The 13,597-nt window shown below is 47.5% G+C and overlaps 3 protein-coding genes across 3 annotated transcripts; all 3 read right to left on the bottom strand.

Annotated features, from left to right (window-relative positions):
* Positions 1–4,288: 4,288 nt before the first annotated feature.
* On the bottom strand, positions 4,289–5,317 carry LOC136469932 (uncharacterized). The gene is made up of 2 exons (XM_066467944.1): positions 4,731–5,317; positions 4,289–4,352 (listed from the first exon to the last, which is right to left on the bottom strand). Exons 1-2 carry the CDS (start codon positions 5,315–5,317, stop codon positions 4,289–4,291), a joined length of 651 nt encoding a protein of 216 aa, XP_066324041.1.
* Positions 5,318–5,362: 45 nt separating this feature from the next.
* Positions 5,363–6,529, bottom strand: LOC136469931 (uncharacterized). Its single transcript, XM_066467943.1, has one exon. It carries the CDS (start codon positions 6,527–6,529, stop codon positions 5,363–5,365), a length of 1,167 nt encoding a protein of 388 aa, XP_066324040.1.
* An 884-nt stretch (positions 6,530–7,413) lies between these two features.
* Positions 7,414–10,484, bottom strand: LOC136473585 (uncharacterized). The gene is made up of 7 exons (XM_066471238.1): positions 10,016–10,484; positions 9,826–9,890; positions 9,651–9,715; positions 9,457–9,543; positions 8,760–8,890; positions 8,224–8,329; positions 7,414–7,964 (listed from the first exon to the last, which is right to left on the bottom strand). The coding sequence occupies exons 1-7, from the start codon at positions 10,460–10,462 to the stop codon at positions 7,702–7,704; spliced, it is 1,164 nt and encodes a 387-aa protein (XP_066327335.1). The 5' UTR covers positions 10,463–10,484; the 3' UTR covers positions 7,414–7,701.
* Positions 10,485–13,597: the final 3,113 nt, after the last annotated feature.

Genomic DNA, 13,597 nt, shown 5'->3' with positions numbered 1-13,597 from the left:
AAGACTTTCATCATCTTCTTCATCACTTGAGCTCTCATACTCAAGTCTTGCTTTGCCCTTATCTTGGCTAGCTTTGAATGCTAAGTCCTTCTCTTTCTTCTTGGTAGAAGATGAGCCATCTTGTGGCGTGATGTGCATGTACATCTCATGAGCATTGATCTTTCCTAAGATTTGTGTCGGTGTAGCGGCGGAAAGATCACCTCGATGTAGCACGGTCACAATATGCCTATATTTGTCAATGGGGAGAACACTCAAGATCTTTCTCACAACGTCGGATGGTGACATTTGAGTAAGTCCAAGCCCATTGACTTCCTCTACAAGAACATTTAAACGTGAATACATCTCATTAGCACTTTCTTTGGGAAGCATCTCAAATGAATTTAGCTTTTTAATTACAAGATGATAGCGTTCCTCACGCTCACTCTTGGTTCCCTCATGCAGCGCACAAACGTCCGACCATAGTGCATGGGCGTCTTTGTGGTTCCTTACGCGGTTGAACACATCTTTGCAAATGCCTCTAAAGATGGTGTTGCGAGCCTTTGCATTAAACTTTTCATAATTAACCTCATCGCCTTGTAAGTTAGTAGCATCCTGAGGTTTTGGAAAGCCTTGTGAGGTGGCTCTAAGTATACCAACGTCTAGAGCTTCTAAGTACGCCTCCATGCGGATTTTCCAATATGGAAAGTCATCTCCCTCAAAGATAGGAGGAGGTCTATCCCCGTGAGACATCTTGCTCAAAGCGATTAAGCTTAAAACATGAGCACGAAGCTCTGATACCAATTGAAAGGATCAAGATACCCAAGAGGGGGGGTGAATTGGGCTAATTCTAAATTTTCTTGCAATAATTAAATCCTACGGTTAGCCCAATTAACCCCTTGTGCCTAGAAAAGTGTTTCTATTAAACAAACGCCCAACGGACTTGCAACCTATATTCCAAACTTACTCTAGCATGGCAATTCTATGAATGTAAAGACAAGTATTGAATTGCTCAAAATAAATGCTCAAAGTAAATAGAGAGAGAGGAACGCGGCGATATTTTGCCGAGGTATCGGAGAGTCGCCACTCCCCACTAGTCCTCGTTGGAGCACTCGCGCAAGGGTGTAGCTCCCCCTTGATCCGCGCAAGGATCAAGTGCTCTCTACGGGTTGATTCTTCGACACTCCGTCGCGGCGAATCACTCAAAACCGCTCACAACTTGAGTTGGGTCACCCGCAAGCTTCGCCGGGTGATCACCAAGCTCCCAATCACCACAAAGCCGTCTAGGTGATGGCGATCACCAAGAGTAACAAGCACGAACTCTCACTTGACCACGCGAAGCCTAATGAGAACGGTGGATGCACACTTTGCTACTCTTGATTCACTAATGAGGCTACTCTCTTGAATTCTCAAATCTCAATCACCTCACTAGGACCTTGCTCTTCTTGGCACTCACAAACGTGTTTCTCAGCTGTTGGAATGAGCAAAAGTAACTCCACACACGAGTGGAGATTCTATTTATAAGGCAGCCTGAAAAACGAACCGTTATGAGCTTCTGCGGGGTGACCGGACGCTCCGGTCAGTTCAACCCGCAAACCAGTGTTTAAGTGTTGACCGGACGCTGTCAGGGTCCGATCACCACTGATTGGACGCGTCCGGTCGCATTAAACCCTCACTAGAACCTTACTGTACTCGACCGGACGCTGAACCCTTAGGGTCCGGTCAGTACTAACCGGACGCGTCCGGTCGCAGATGTTCTCTTTAGGAACCTTACTGGAGTCGACTCGACGCTGGACCTCAGCGTCCGGTCACTTGACCTCTCCAGTATCCGGTCGCACCGAACGCAATCTGCTTGATCAAATGAACTGACCGGACCCTGCGGCCAGCGTCCGGTCAGCATTTGACCCTCCATTCACTTTCAACTCACGATCATATGTGAATGAAGTTGCTCTAAAGGATCTTAGGCATATTGAGGAGCTACCTAGTGCTAGTTTTAACAAGTGTGCACCACACCTAACTCACTAGACTCACCTAGGTCAAGCTACCCGCCCATACCCCCTTTAATAGTATGGCCAAAGGAAAAACAAAGTCCTAAACTACTCTAAGTGTCTCTCCAACTCCAATCGACACTTAGAACTAGTCATCCTTAACCTTGTCGTCCATCCTTTGAAAACCGAAACGATTTCCATTGTAGGGGTATGACCACCTCGATTGCCCAATCGATCTCTATTAACATGACCTAACTTAATTACCTCTGCAAAACACACGTTAGTCATAGTAATCTTGTATTGTCATTAATCACCGAAATCCAACTAGGGGCCTAGATGCTTTCAGTGTTAACTGGAGTGGAACACGGCTTACACTCTGCCATCCCGGCGCGATGAAGAATGTCCAGCATATATTGTCGCTAAGAAAGAAGAAGGCCATCACCACTGCGCTGAACATGCATACCGAGGAAGTAATGCAGTTCACCAAGGTCCTTCATAACGAACTCCCGCTGAAGGGCTGAGATGATCTGCCGAAGAAGGCCGGTGGAGGAGGCTGAGGACGATGTCATCAACATAGAGCAACAGGCAGGCTGTGTCTGATCCGCGCTGGTAAACGAAGAGCGAGGTGTCTGACTTGGCTTCAGCAAACCCAAGGGACAGCAAGTGTGTGGCCATACGACTGTACCAAGCACGAGGGGCCTGCTTGAGGCCATATAGTGACTTCTTCAGGTGACAAACATAGTCTGGATGAGCTAGATCTTTGAACCCAAACAGCTACTGACAATAAACTGTCTCTGTTAGGTTGCCATGAAGAAAGGCGTTCTTCACATCAAGCTGGTGAATGGGCCAGCGGCGAGAGAGAGCCAGGGAGAGCACCGTGCGAACAGTAGCAGGCTTCACCACGGGACTGAATATCTCATCAAAGTCCACACCAGGCTGCTGGGTAAAGCCGCGGAGAACCCAGCGCGCCTTGTGCCTTTTGAGGGAGCCATCAGACTGAAACTTGTGCTTGAAGATCCACTTGCCGGTGACGACGTTGGCCCGAGGGGGTCGAGGCACGAGATCCCAAGTGTGATTCTTCAACAGGGCACTGTGTTCCTCTTCCATTGCAGCTCGCCACATGGGGTCGGCAAGAGCGCTACGGAAGGTCGTCGGTATCGGTGACATAGACGTAGCGTGGTACGTAGTAGGCATCCGAAAACCACTCTTCGAACGCGTGCCCATGGCGTGCTGGTTGGTCACAGGAGGAGCAGCAACAGCCCTTTGGGCAGTGGGAGCAGCGCGGCTGGTGTAGGCGCATCTTGGGCGGCTGGTGCAGGTGCAGCCGGGGCAGCGGTGACAGGAGCAGTTGGAGCAGGTTGTGGTCGAGGCCGGCATGTGTAGTGGTAGGCGAAGGCGCGGTCTGGACGAAGAGGCGGGAACCGCCCGCGGGGTGCCTGAGGAGGTGACACCTGCGCTGTGGAGACCGCGGTCGGTGCTGGAGACTGCGAGCTCGCGCGAAGCGTTGGCGGGATGTACAGATGGCGAGGTGGAGCGCCTCCAGTCGTGTTGGCCGTGTCCTGGGCCGCGCGTGGCGCGGGAGGGGTCCTTGGCGTCCGCAGCGCAGGCGGGATGTAGAGCACGTGCGCCAGGGGATCAGCAGCAGCCACCGAAGGCGTCGGGGGCACCCCAAGCGCAGTCTCAGAGGGACTGGCAGGGGCCCTGGTGACGTCAGAGGTGCTGGATGGTGTTCCTGCAGGCAAAAACTTGTGCAACGGTCCAATAGGAGCAGGCACAACATCAGTAGCATCAAGAAAATCAAAGTCCGCCGGAATACTAGGACTATTGCGCTCAGCAAAGGGGAAGGTCGTTTCATCGAAGATGACGTGCCGGGAGATGATGACTCTATTGGTGGAGAGATCAAGGCAGTAGTATCCTTTGTGGTGAGCGGAATAGCCTAGGAAGACGCACAAGGCAGACCTAGGAGCGAGTTTATGAGGAGCGGTGGCGGACATGTTTGGATAACACTTGCAGCCAAAGACTCGTAGGTGATCATACGCTGGCGGCGTACCGTACAGGGCAAGGTGGGGCGTGGAGAACTATAGAGTCTTGGTGGGCAGTATGTTAAGCAGAAGGGTCGCTGTGGAGAGGGCCTCCACCTAGTAGGAGGGAGGCATAGACGCCTGAAAGAGCAATGAGCGAACGACATTATTGATGGAGCGAATAATGCGTTCGGCTTTACCATTTTGAGGCGAGGTGTAGAGGCAGGACATACGAAGATGGATGCCCTGGGTGAGGAAGAAGTGACGGGTGCTAGAGTTGTCAAACTCTTTCCCATTGTCGCACTAGACAACCTTGACGTGGGCACCAAATTGGGTGGAGGCGTGGGCGATGAAGTGGGCAAGCGTGCTGTAAGTATCAGATTTGAGTCGCAAAGGAAAAGTCCACAAATAGTGAGTGCAATCATCAAGTATGACCAAATAGTATTTGTAACCAGAAACACTGACAACTGGAGATGTTGACAAGTCACAATGAATAAGATCAAACTTGCTAGACGCACGAGAGGTGGACGAATGAAAGGGCAGACGAACATGACGCCCTAACTGACAAGTGTGACATAGATTTGAACAGTCCTGAATATGACAGGAAACAGTAGACGCAAGCTTCGACAACGCCTCATGACCGGGGTGACCGAGACGCCGATGCCACAGTGGGGAGGGAGCCTTGGCGACAAAGGAGTCTACTGGAGGTAGGTGCAATGGATATAGCGGCCCGGAGCTATTGCACCTAACGATCTTGGTCCGAGATGGAAGAACCTTCACAGAACAACCAGCAGGGTCAAACTCAACAGAACAGTTGTTGTCGATAGTGAATTGGCGCACAGATATGAGATTCTTAATAAGTTGTGGCGACACAAGAACATTATTAAGACATAAAGTAGGGGACAACTCTGTGGAGCCAGTGGCAGTAATAGGAAGCATGGAACCATTACCGACAACAATAGATGAAGGAGTAGGATACCGCGAGAATAGAACATGTGAAAGGGAGGAAGACTGAGATGTCATATGTGAAGTAGCACCTGTGTCGAAGTACCACTCGTTGGACGAAGGAGGGGTCAGTGACGTCGTGCTGAAGGCGGAGGCGAGGGTCGTCTGGTCCCAAGAAGCGAGGCCGGCCATAGGATTGTAGTACCCCAGGGCGACCCACTGTCCTGAGCCATCAGGGGCAACAACGGCAGCAGGCTGCTGGTGGGCGACGAGTGCCTGCTGCTGCTGGGCGAGGAGGGCCTGCTGCTGTGCCTGCAGATGAGGAGGCACCGAGATGGGTGCCAGCGGAGGACGAGGACCCCCTGGCCACATATGAATGGAACTCATCCATGGGTTGTAGACACTGGGTCAGGGGCGACCCTCGGCCGTCTGCTACTGCTGCTGGGCGCCAGAGGGAGGGCGGTGGCCTCCAGTGCTGTTGTTGCCACCAGGGCCCCCCTTTCCACTACCGCCGCGCCTGCTGCGGCGATTGCCGTTGGAGGACTTAGGGCCGCTAGCGCCCCCGGAGCCCGTGTTGGACGTGGGTGAGGCAGCACTGGAGGAGCATGCTGCTGCGGTGGAGGCAGCGAGAGCAATGGCAGGGGACTCCTTGTTCTCCAATGTGAGTTCCTCGAGGATGAGGTTATCACGAGCCTCCAGGAAGGTGGGGAAGGGCCGGTTGCGGCGTAGGAGGGCCCCGACATGGCTGAAGCGCTCGTTGAGGCCACGGATCACGTTAAGGACGAGGGTGCGGTCGGTGATCACTTCTCCAAGAGCCATGAGGTCGTCAGCCATCTTCTTCAGCCAGCGGCAGTAGTCGGTGACGGAGAGGTCGCCCTGGACGAAGTTTTGAAACCGCGTCTCAAGGTGGATGGAGCGAGCCTCCCGGTTGCCGAGGAACTGGGACTCGACGGCGAGCCAGGCATGCCGGGCAGTGGAGCCCTGGGCGGAGATGATCTCGGCAAGGTCGTCGATGAGCGTGGCGACGATCCAGGACTTGACGACGCAGTCCATCCGAGCCCAGTCAGGGGAGATCGGGGCTGGAGGTTCCTCGTGGACGTGGTCCTGAAGAGAGAACTTACCGAGGATGAGCAGGAACTGATCGCGCCAGCGGTTGAAGTTGTCGGAGTCGACGTCGAGGACGGTGGTGACGTGGTTCCGGATGTTGTTGACGGCGATGGCCTGGGCGTGCAGTTGCAGCAGTGCCATGGTCTCATGGAGGAGCATGGCTGAGCCGAGGTCGGAAGGAGACGTCGAAGATGTGCTGGAGGAGGCGCCGCCAGGTGCACCGGGGGTAGCGGCGGCGGCGGCCACCGCGTGCTCCTTGGCTGCGCGCGCCAGGGCTTCGCTGGCGCGGGCAGCAGCCACGTCGCGATCTTTGACGGCGGCTACAACCTCCTCCTCGGCCTGGGCAGCGCGAGCCAGGGAGGCCTGGCGCTCCTTGTCGAGAAGTTGGGTGGCGGCGGCTGCGGCGTTCGCCTTCTCCTTGGCCTGGCGTGCCGCGATCTCGTCAGCGGTAACATCCCCAGACCTGGGAGAGGGCGGAGGAGTGGGAGACATGGCGCTGCACGACAGAGGTCAGAGGCCGGCGCGCAGGGGTGTGCAGCGGAAGGGAAGACCTAAACCTAGGCGGTTGATACCATGAGAGCGAATAGGTCTCGGAAAATTGTGATAGATTGATATGGGTACAGGGAGTACATTATATAGGCAAGGATCATGAAGGGTTTATAGAAACACCCAATCAACGGTGATCCTTGCCTAATCAATAATCATCTGCCATAATCCCTAGAGGCAGCCCAGCCGATAGGCTTAGGTGCCAGGCCCATGACCAGCCCATAGGCGCCTATTCTAACAATTTTCACCACCCTCATGATCAGATGGCCAGAATGCATTTGTAATGGAGCTCAAAAGACCCATAATAATCAAACATGACGGCACAAAAAATAAAAGAAGTATTAAGGGTTCAATGCAAAAGGTAAAATGAAGGTTAGGTGGATGCACATGCCACCATGGCAGCACCTAAGTGTCCACAGCACCCTGGGTTAGGGCATGCTGGCGAGCCAGTAAGCTGCAATGAGCCACTTAACAAATTTGAGTGTCCCATTACTTTAGTCTCTAAGAATGGAAACCTAACTGCGCATGATGAATAAGTTTGATAACTACCATTCCAAATTACTCAAGATGGAAACAAAATAACAAACTTGCCCAAACATTGCTGTTATGATGAGAATGTCTGGAGAGTAATTATGAAGAGAAATGTTTTGTAATGGTGTTAAACGAAAAGAAAGTGGCATTCGAGGAGTAACAAAGTTAGTCCCACCTTCCTAAGATTTCCCAAATTTAATCCACACATTCATCTAATGGTACATCCAGAGTTCACATGGTTGCAGCTAGACAAGAGTTTGACTAACATAAAAATGGAAATCACGCCTAACAAATAACCATCATGACATGACATGTCATTTAACTGCCATGTCTCAAATGTTCAATACATCAAATTTTCCTGAAGTTGTTTTTAGACACTTCGAGTTATTTCTTGTCCCATTTTTTCTTCTTAATATAATGATAAGCAGCTCTCTTGCGTGTTCGAGAAAATAAAACATATTTCATCATATAAATGATAGGCAACTGCAAGTGTGTAACATGTAATAGTGTATGCAAGTCAATTCCTTGGTGATATAAGCAAACCATAGAAAATGGATACTAGAGAAAAATATAGTGACTTGTAGATGTTATACCTCATTCTTATCTTTGCCTTTATTTTCATAGTGGAACTCATTGACCCAAGATTGTTGTGATTCCCCAATGAAAGTTGAAGTTTCTGTTAGAGGGTTCGTCCATATAAGATTTGCAAATTCTGGATGATCGACAAAAGGATTTCGATTATGCTGGTAAAGGCTGCAAACCCTGTCATTCCTAAGCTGCTCAGATCTTGATGGTGGATCAAGTTCATTCCACCGTAGTATAGCTGATAGTAGGCCCATCTTTCTTATTTCTTAAACAAGAAGCAGAAATTTGATATAATTAAAAGAACCAAAAAAACATTTTGATTTAAGTATTAATATAATTAAGGTGTGACCATGCAAGCAACTTGAGTATTGATGTCCTTAGTGCAATAATGTTATCACAAGATAATATAAAGCACTATATTTTCCAAGAGATGTCTACCAATTACTAGAATTTTGTGTCGAGTAGTTAAAGTTAAAAGCTATATCATGAATATCTCTCCTTTGGAGTTTGGACAAAGTACTTACGAATATTTGGTGACTCAGAAAAATCCAAATGTGGAGTTCCATCATTCTGGCTAGATCCATAGCTTACCGCCATGTACATAAGGGACCTAGCTATATCTCCACGCACCTAAAGACAACAAATTGGAAAACATTTAAGTGCCAAAAATTAACAAAGAAGCTTAAAAGGAATAACTACCTTAGCATATGGAAGCAACTAAGACTGGTTTTGGTGAACTATTCAACTTGCACTGGCATGATTGCAGCAATTCTAAACATTTCCTAATACTAATTGACACGTTATGAAGGGAATATATATATAAATACACACACACACACACACACATATTTCTAACTGCAAATATGTCTCATGGCCTCATGGGATCAAACAAGATACAGTTCCTGCATCAGTATTTGTTGTTTCCAATTCAAATATCAGCATACCATGATATTCCACGAGAGATATCACTTGGTGCAAGAAAAAGCACTGCATGTGTAGTGACCTTTTTCAATAACATCAATAATAAGACATCCTTAATCCAAATAAATGGCTTCTGAACCTGAAAAGGAGGTGCCCATTTTTCAGTGTCCGTCTCAGTGTCAGGTGCTGCTTCCTGATTTGCTGGCCTCACACATCTTACTGATGTCGCACTACATTCTCCATAATATTTGTTTCCCCGTGAAGAATTTACTGAAAACAGGATTTAAATTTTTGACAAGGTAATCAAAATTCTATACTGTGCTACTCCATTCAACATAAACATAGAGTTCCGTTCTTTGCGAATATAAACCATAAATTCAGATAGCCAGTAAATATTTCACTTGAAAACAAATAAAAACCTGGCCTTGAGTTGTTTCCATGATATGCCAATTGGCCAATTTGCAAATGATTGAGATGAGTAAAACATGTATTATGTTACTAATGATGGAAACGAATGGCCACTGAGAAGTATCAGATAGCAAAAACATAATAGTTAAATACATGAGTGGGCCTGAACTTGTCAAGGGATGCCACTTAGGTTCACGAACTTTGAAAACATAGTTCTGGGTCCCTAAACTTGCTAAGTGCTGCACCGCACACCCCTAAACTTGTAAAATGGTGCACCACAAGTCCATTTCTGGACCATACCGACCACTGCGGTGCACTACTTAACAAGTTTAGGGACCTAGAAATACGTTTTCAAAGTTCGTGGGCCTAAGTGGCACCCTTTGACAAGTTCAGGAACCACTCATGCATTTCACTCTAATAAAACTAACCATTGACATCTGCAGGGCGTATGTTGTGAAGATCTGTTAGTGATGGACCATAGGTTAGACCATACGATCTAGGCCAGAGGTGCTCCCCTGCACAGTAAAATGCACAACATTGTTGCGAAAGAAAAACCCAAAGAAAAGTGAGCATCCATCCCTTCTCTAGACTGAGTTTGCTTAATGTCACAGAAGTCACTCACTGTTCCATCCATCTGGTTTTCCTGCTAAGAGCTTTGACACAGCTCTCTGTGAGTATATCTCAATCCTACAAGAAAAATCAACACACAATATGGAAACCAAGTGCCAATGCTGCATAAGCAAAAGAACAGTAGTACCCATAAGTTGTTTTCTTTTAAGAATTAAAGAACACCATACACTTCCGAGGACGCCTCAGGGTGTTCTGCATCAGCTGCATCGAGAATCTTAAGCGCCTCCCACACCTATAAAAGAAGGATATAAATTCTAGCTTTGTCACATTGTTCTTTCATGATTCGAGCCAAAATTCGCACCAAATTAATAAAGAAACACGATAGCTAATTGATAGCCAGGCTACAAGGAAACTGACATCTTTGTAGCGCAGAGCGGCGTGGGGCGAGACGACGGCGGCGAGCTCCGTCCTTAGCTCGTCGCCAGTGCGGCCGTCCAAGCCCGCGTAGTAACGCCCGACATCTTCACAGTCGTACGCGGTGGCGTCCAGCTGTGAACGCTCACCGACCGAGGAGGCGGGGGCAGCCTGGAGAAGCGACGGGGCTGAAAATGCGACCGCTAGTGTGGCAACAGCGAGCGCACGGAGGCACCGCAGCAGCCACGGCGTGATGGAGCTCTCCGGGAGCGGGAACAACGATGGCGCTGTGGGTCCGGGGTTGGGTTTCTTGCCGCGGCCGCGGTGGCAGCAACTTGGATAGGGTGGGCGACGGACGGCGGTGGAGCGGCAGGTTCTTGCTGAGATAACGCTGCGGATAGGACAGCGGGAGGCGGCGGCGGGGAGGACGGTGGCCAAGGGCGGCAGCATTTCTGAGTTGTCCTGGACGGCGGAGACACAGCAAGCTAAAAAAGTTTGTCGCCACGACCGCGTCCAGCATCTGTTTCTAAAATACTGTGAATACGAATTTAAAACTTCATAAACATATTTTAAACGAACTTGCTGTTTGGTTTAGCAAAGCGGAAGGGAACGCTAATGAAACCCATTCACACCCATAGCAATTATTTACAGCATCTGTTTGGTTGCAGTGGGCAACGCTTTCCATTCTCATTACAGCGTTTGGTTGTTAACAAAAGTAACCATTACTGAGAACAATAAAATGTTTCGAACTATTTTTTTATTAATAAAACAATAAGTAAAGGCATATTTCAGCTGTTAGTAGCAGGACAGCAGCAAGACAATACAAATCACGTGTGACTTATCCATAAATCATAATAAAAGTTAAAAGGTAAATAGTTCAAAAATCTCAACTAATTGGGACCAAACTTATAACTAGTACACTTTTAAAATGCATTATGCACGGGGACAGTTTTAGAAAAATCTTAAATTACAAGATGCTATCTCTCCGATTTTCAAGTGCTTCCCAAATCAACATTGGCTTATTAAATTGTTACAGCTAGCAGCAACCAGCAAATCCTTCACTTCTTCTTTTGAGCATCATCTAAAAAATGAAAAATAAAACTTAAGCACAGATCGCTTTTCCATGTTAGCATAATAAAGAAAAAATAAAAAAATCTTTAGATAAACAGAACTTCTTTTTCCATGTTAGAATAATAAAGAAAAAATAAAAAATCTTTAGGAAAACAGAGCTATCCATGATGAGAAAAATAGACTTCTAGCTAGTAGCACAACATTGTCACTAAATTTGTATAAGTTGAGTACAAGTTTGCTCTAGGGATACAACTAGTTTATCAAAAGAATAGGCTCTACATTTGGAAATTTCTATCAAGAAGATTACTATTCAGCTAACTCACACTATTCTAGAGAAATTTGCTAAAAAAAATGCTCCACAAGGATAACATACATAAATTAAAGGAACATGAGAATGGAAAGGTCATTATGAACAACTTACCAGCATGCATGTTCCATATGAATTCCCTCCTTAAAGTCTTTGGAAGTGCAAACAACATAGTCATCTGATTTGGGACATTCACTAATACACTTGTAGCTTTGACAAGTTCGGTGCCAGTGAAACCAAACGTACTCAACTTAGTAATAGACTTTTCTTGAAGAGTTTGATTGGATCCTTGTGTATTACCTCCTCTTGGATCTTTTTTTGTTTTGAGTCTGGACTCTTAGACTCCTCTTGGATCTTGGCTTCATGCTCCATGGCTGAAGCCATTTTACCAAAGTGTTCTGAAGCATTCTTAAGATCAAGAGATAATTTTTGTCTCTGTTTTATTAGAATATGAAATAATAGGTTTAAAGACACCTCATAAGTCACCATTGAAGTTGCTCTTACTGTCCACATGTTTACAATCTAAATCTAATATCAGACCATGTTTCCAAACCAAAGCAAGCACAATCTGAAATCTAGCATGAGATTATGTTATGAATAACGTGTGTATAATCATGGTACGAAGTCTAATTTTATGACATATTACAACTGATGACAAGATTGTTGTATAAATCTCTGAGCTCTAAGTCATCTAGTGACTGTGTAATACTTGTGTCGGTGTTTCGAACAAACACCAACCAGTAAATTTATATTGTTGCGCGTTAGGCTCGGATGGTGTACTAAAGGACACAAGGTTTATACTAATTCGGGCAGAATGTCCCTACGTCCAGTTCGCTGCTGCTCGTGTTATTAGTACCGAAAAAGGTTCGTAGTAGGGGGTACAAACGGTCGAGAGAAGGACATGTCCCAAGTCTGTGATGGAAAGGTCGAAAGGATGCCAAGAGCTTGGTTGCTGCTTGGCTATGTGTTGTGTGTGGAATTGATCTATCCCCCTAGTGGGGCGTCCTGCCCTCCCTTTTATAGACCAAGGGGGGAGCAGGGGTTACAGATGGGAGAAAGAGGAAAAAACCAAAGGTAGAGAGGGTCCTTCGAGGGTGCCGGGTCTTCCTTTTCCCTTGAGCCTGCCCTGTGGACATGGCAGACCACGGCAGGGATAGCATGTTTCGTTGATCCTTGAAAGCATCTAGGCCCCTAGTTGGGTTTCGGTGATTAATGACAATACGTGATTATTGTGACTAACGTGTGTTTTGTAGAGGCAAATTAAGTTAGGTCATGGTAATGGAGATCGATTGGGCTATCATGGTGGTCATGCCCCTACGATGAAAATCATTTCGGTTTTCAAAGGATGGACGACAAAGTTAAGGATGGACTAGTTCTAAGTGTCGTTTGGTGTTGAGGAGACACTTAGAGTAGTTTAGGACTTTGTTTTTCCTTTGGCCATACTATTAAGGGGGGTATGGACGGGTAGCTTGACCTAGGTGAGTCTAGTGAGTTAGGTGTGGTGCACACTTGCTAAATCTAGCACTAGGTAGCTCCTAAAAAGCCCTTAGATCTATTGGAGCAAACTTCATTCACGTATGATCGAGAGTTGGAAGTGAATGAAGGGTCAAATGCTGACCGGACGCTGGTTCCGGAGTGACCGGACGCTGTCGTAGAGTCCGGTCAGTTCATTTGATCAAGGTAAAATCGTCTGGTGCGACCGGACGCTGAGAGGTGAAGTGACCGGACGCTGAGTCCCAATGTCCGGTCGACTCCAGTAAGGTTCTAGAGAGGGAAAATCACGACCAGACGCGTCCGGTCAGTATTGACCGGACAATGTTCAGCGTCCGGTCACAACTTAAACACTGGAGTTCGGGAAGAACTGACCGGAGCGTTCGGTCAACATGACCGGAGCATCCGGTCACCCCGCAGAGGCACATAATTGTTCGTTTTTCAGCCATGGTTATAAATACTTCCTCCATTCGTGTGTGTGGGTACTTTTGCTCATTCCAATAGCTGAGAAATACCTTTGAGAGTGCCAAGAAGAGCAATGTCCTAGTGAGGTGATTGAGATTTGAGAATCCCAAAGAGAGTCCTCATTAGTGAAAACAAGAGTAGCAAGGTGTGCATCCACCCTTCTCAATAGGCTTGTCGTGGTCAAGTGAGAGTTCGTGCTTGTTACTCTTGGTGATCGCCATCACCTAGACCGCTTGGTGGTGATTGGGAGC

This window comes from Miscanthus floridulus, chromosome 8, assembly GCF_019320115.1.
Source record: "Miscanthus floridulus cultivar M001 chromosome 8, ASM1932011v1, whole genome shotgun sequence".
Lineage (NCBI taxonomy): Eukaryota > Viridiplantae > Streptophyta > Magnoliopsida > Poales > Poaceae > Miscanthus > Miscanthus floridulus.
Note: the sequence above shows the minus strand (reverse complement) of the source record. Positions and strands in the feature narration are given on the sequence as shown.

Excerpts from the sequence above, each read along its gene's own strand:
- LOC136469931 (XM_066467943.1), bottom strand. The coding sequence starts at position 6,529 with ATGTCTCCCACTCCTCCGCCCTCTCCCAGGTCTGGGGATGTTACCGCT.
- LOC136473585 (XM_066471238.1), bottom strand. The coding sequence starts at position 10,462 with ATGCTGCCGCCCTTGGCCACCGTCCTCCCCGCCGCCGCCTCCCGCTGT. Across the intron at positions 9,891-10,015 it reads CCGCTCTGCGCTACAAAGAT|GTGTGGGAGGCGCTTAAGAT; the intron begins GTCAGTTTCCTT and ends CTTCTTTTATAG. Across the intron at positions 9,716-9,825 it reads CCTGAGGCGTCCTCGGAAGT|GATTGAGATATACTCACAGA; the intron begins GTATGGTGTTCT and ends TTTTTCTTGTAG.
- LOC136469932 (XM_066467944.1), bottom strand. The coding sequence starts at position 5,317 with ATGAGTTCCATTCATATGTGGCCAGGGGGTCCTCGTCCTCCGCTGGCA. Across the intron at positions 4,353-4,730 it reads TCTCGGACCAAGATCGTTAG|CACGCTTGCCCACTTCATCG; the intron begins GTGCAATAGCTC and ends TGATACTTACAG.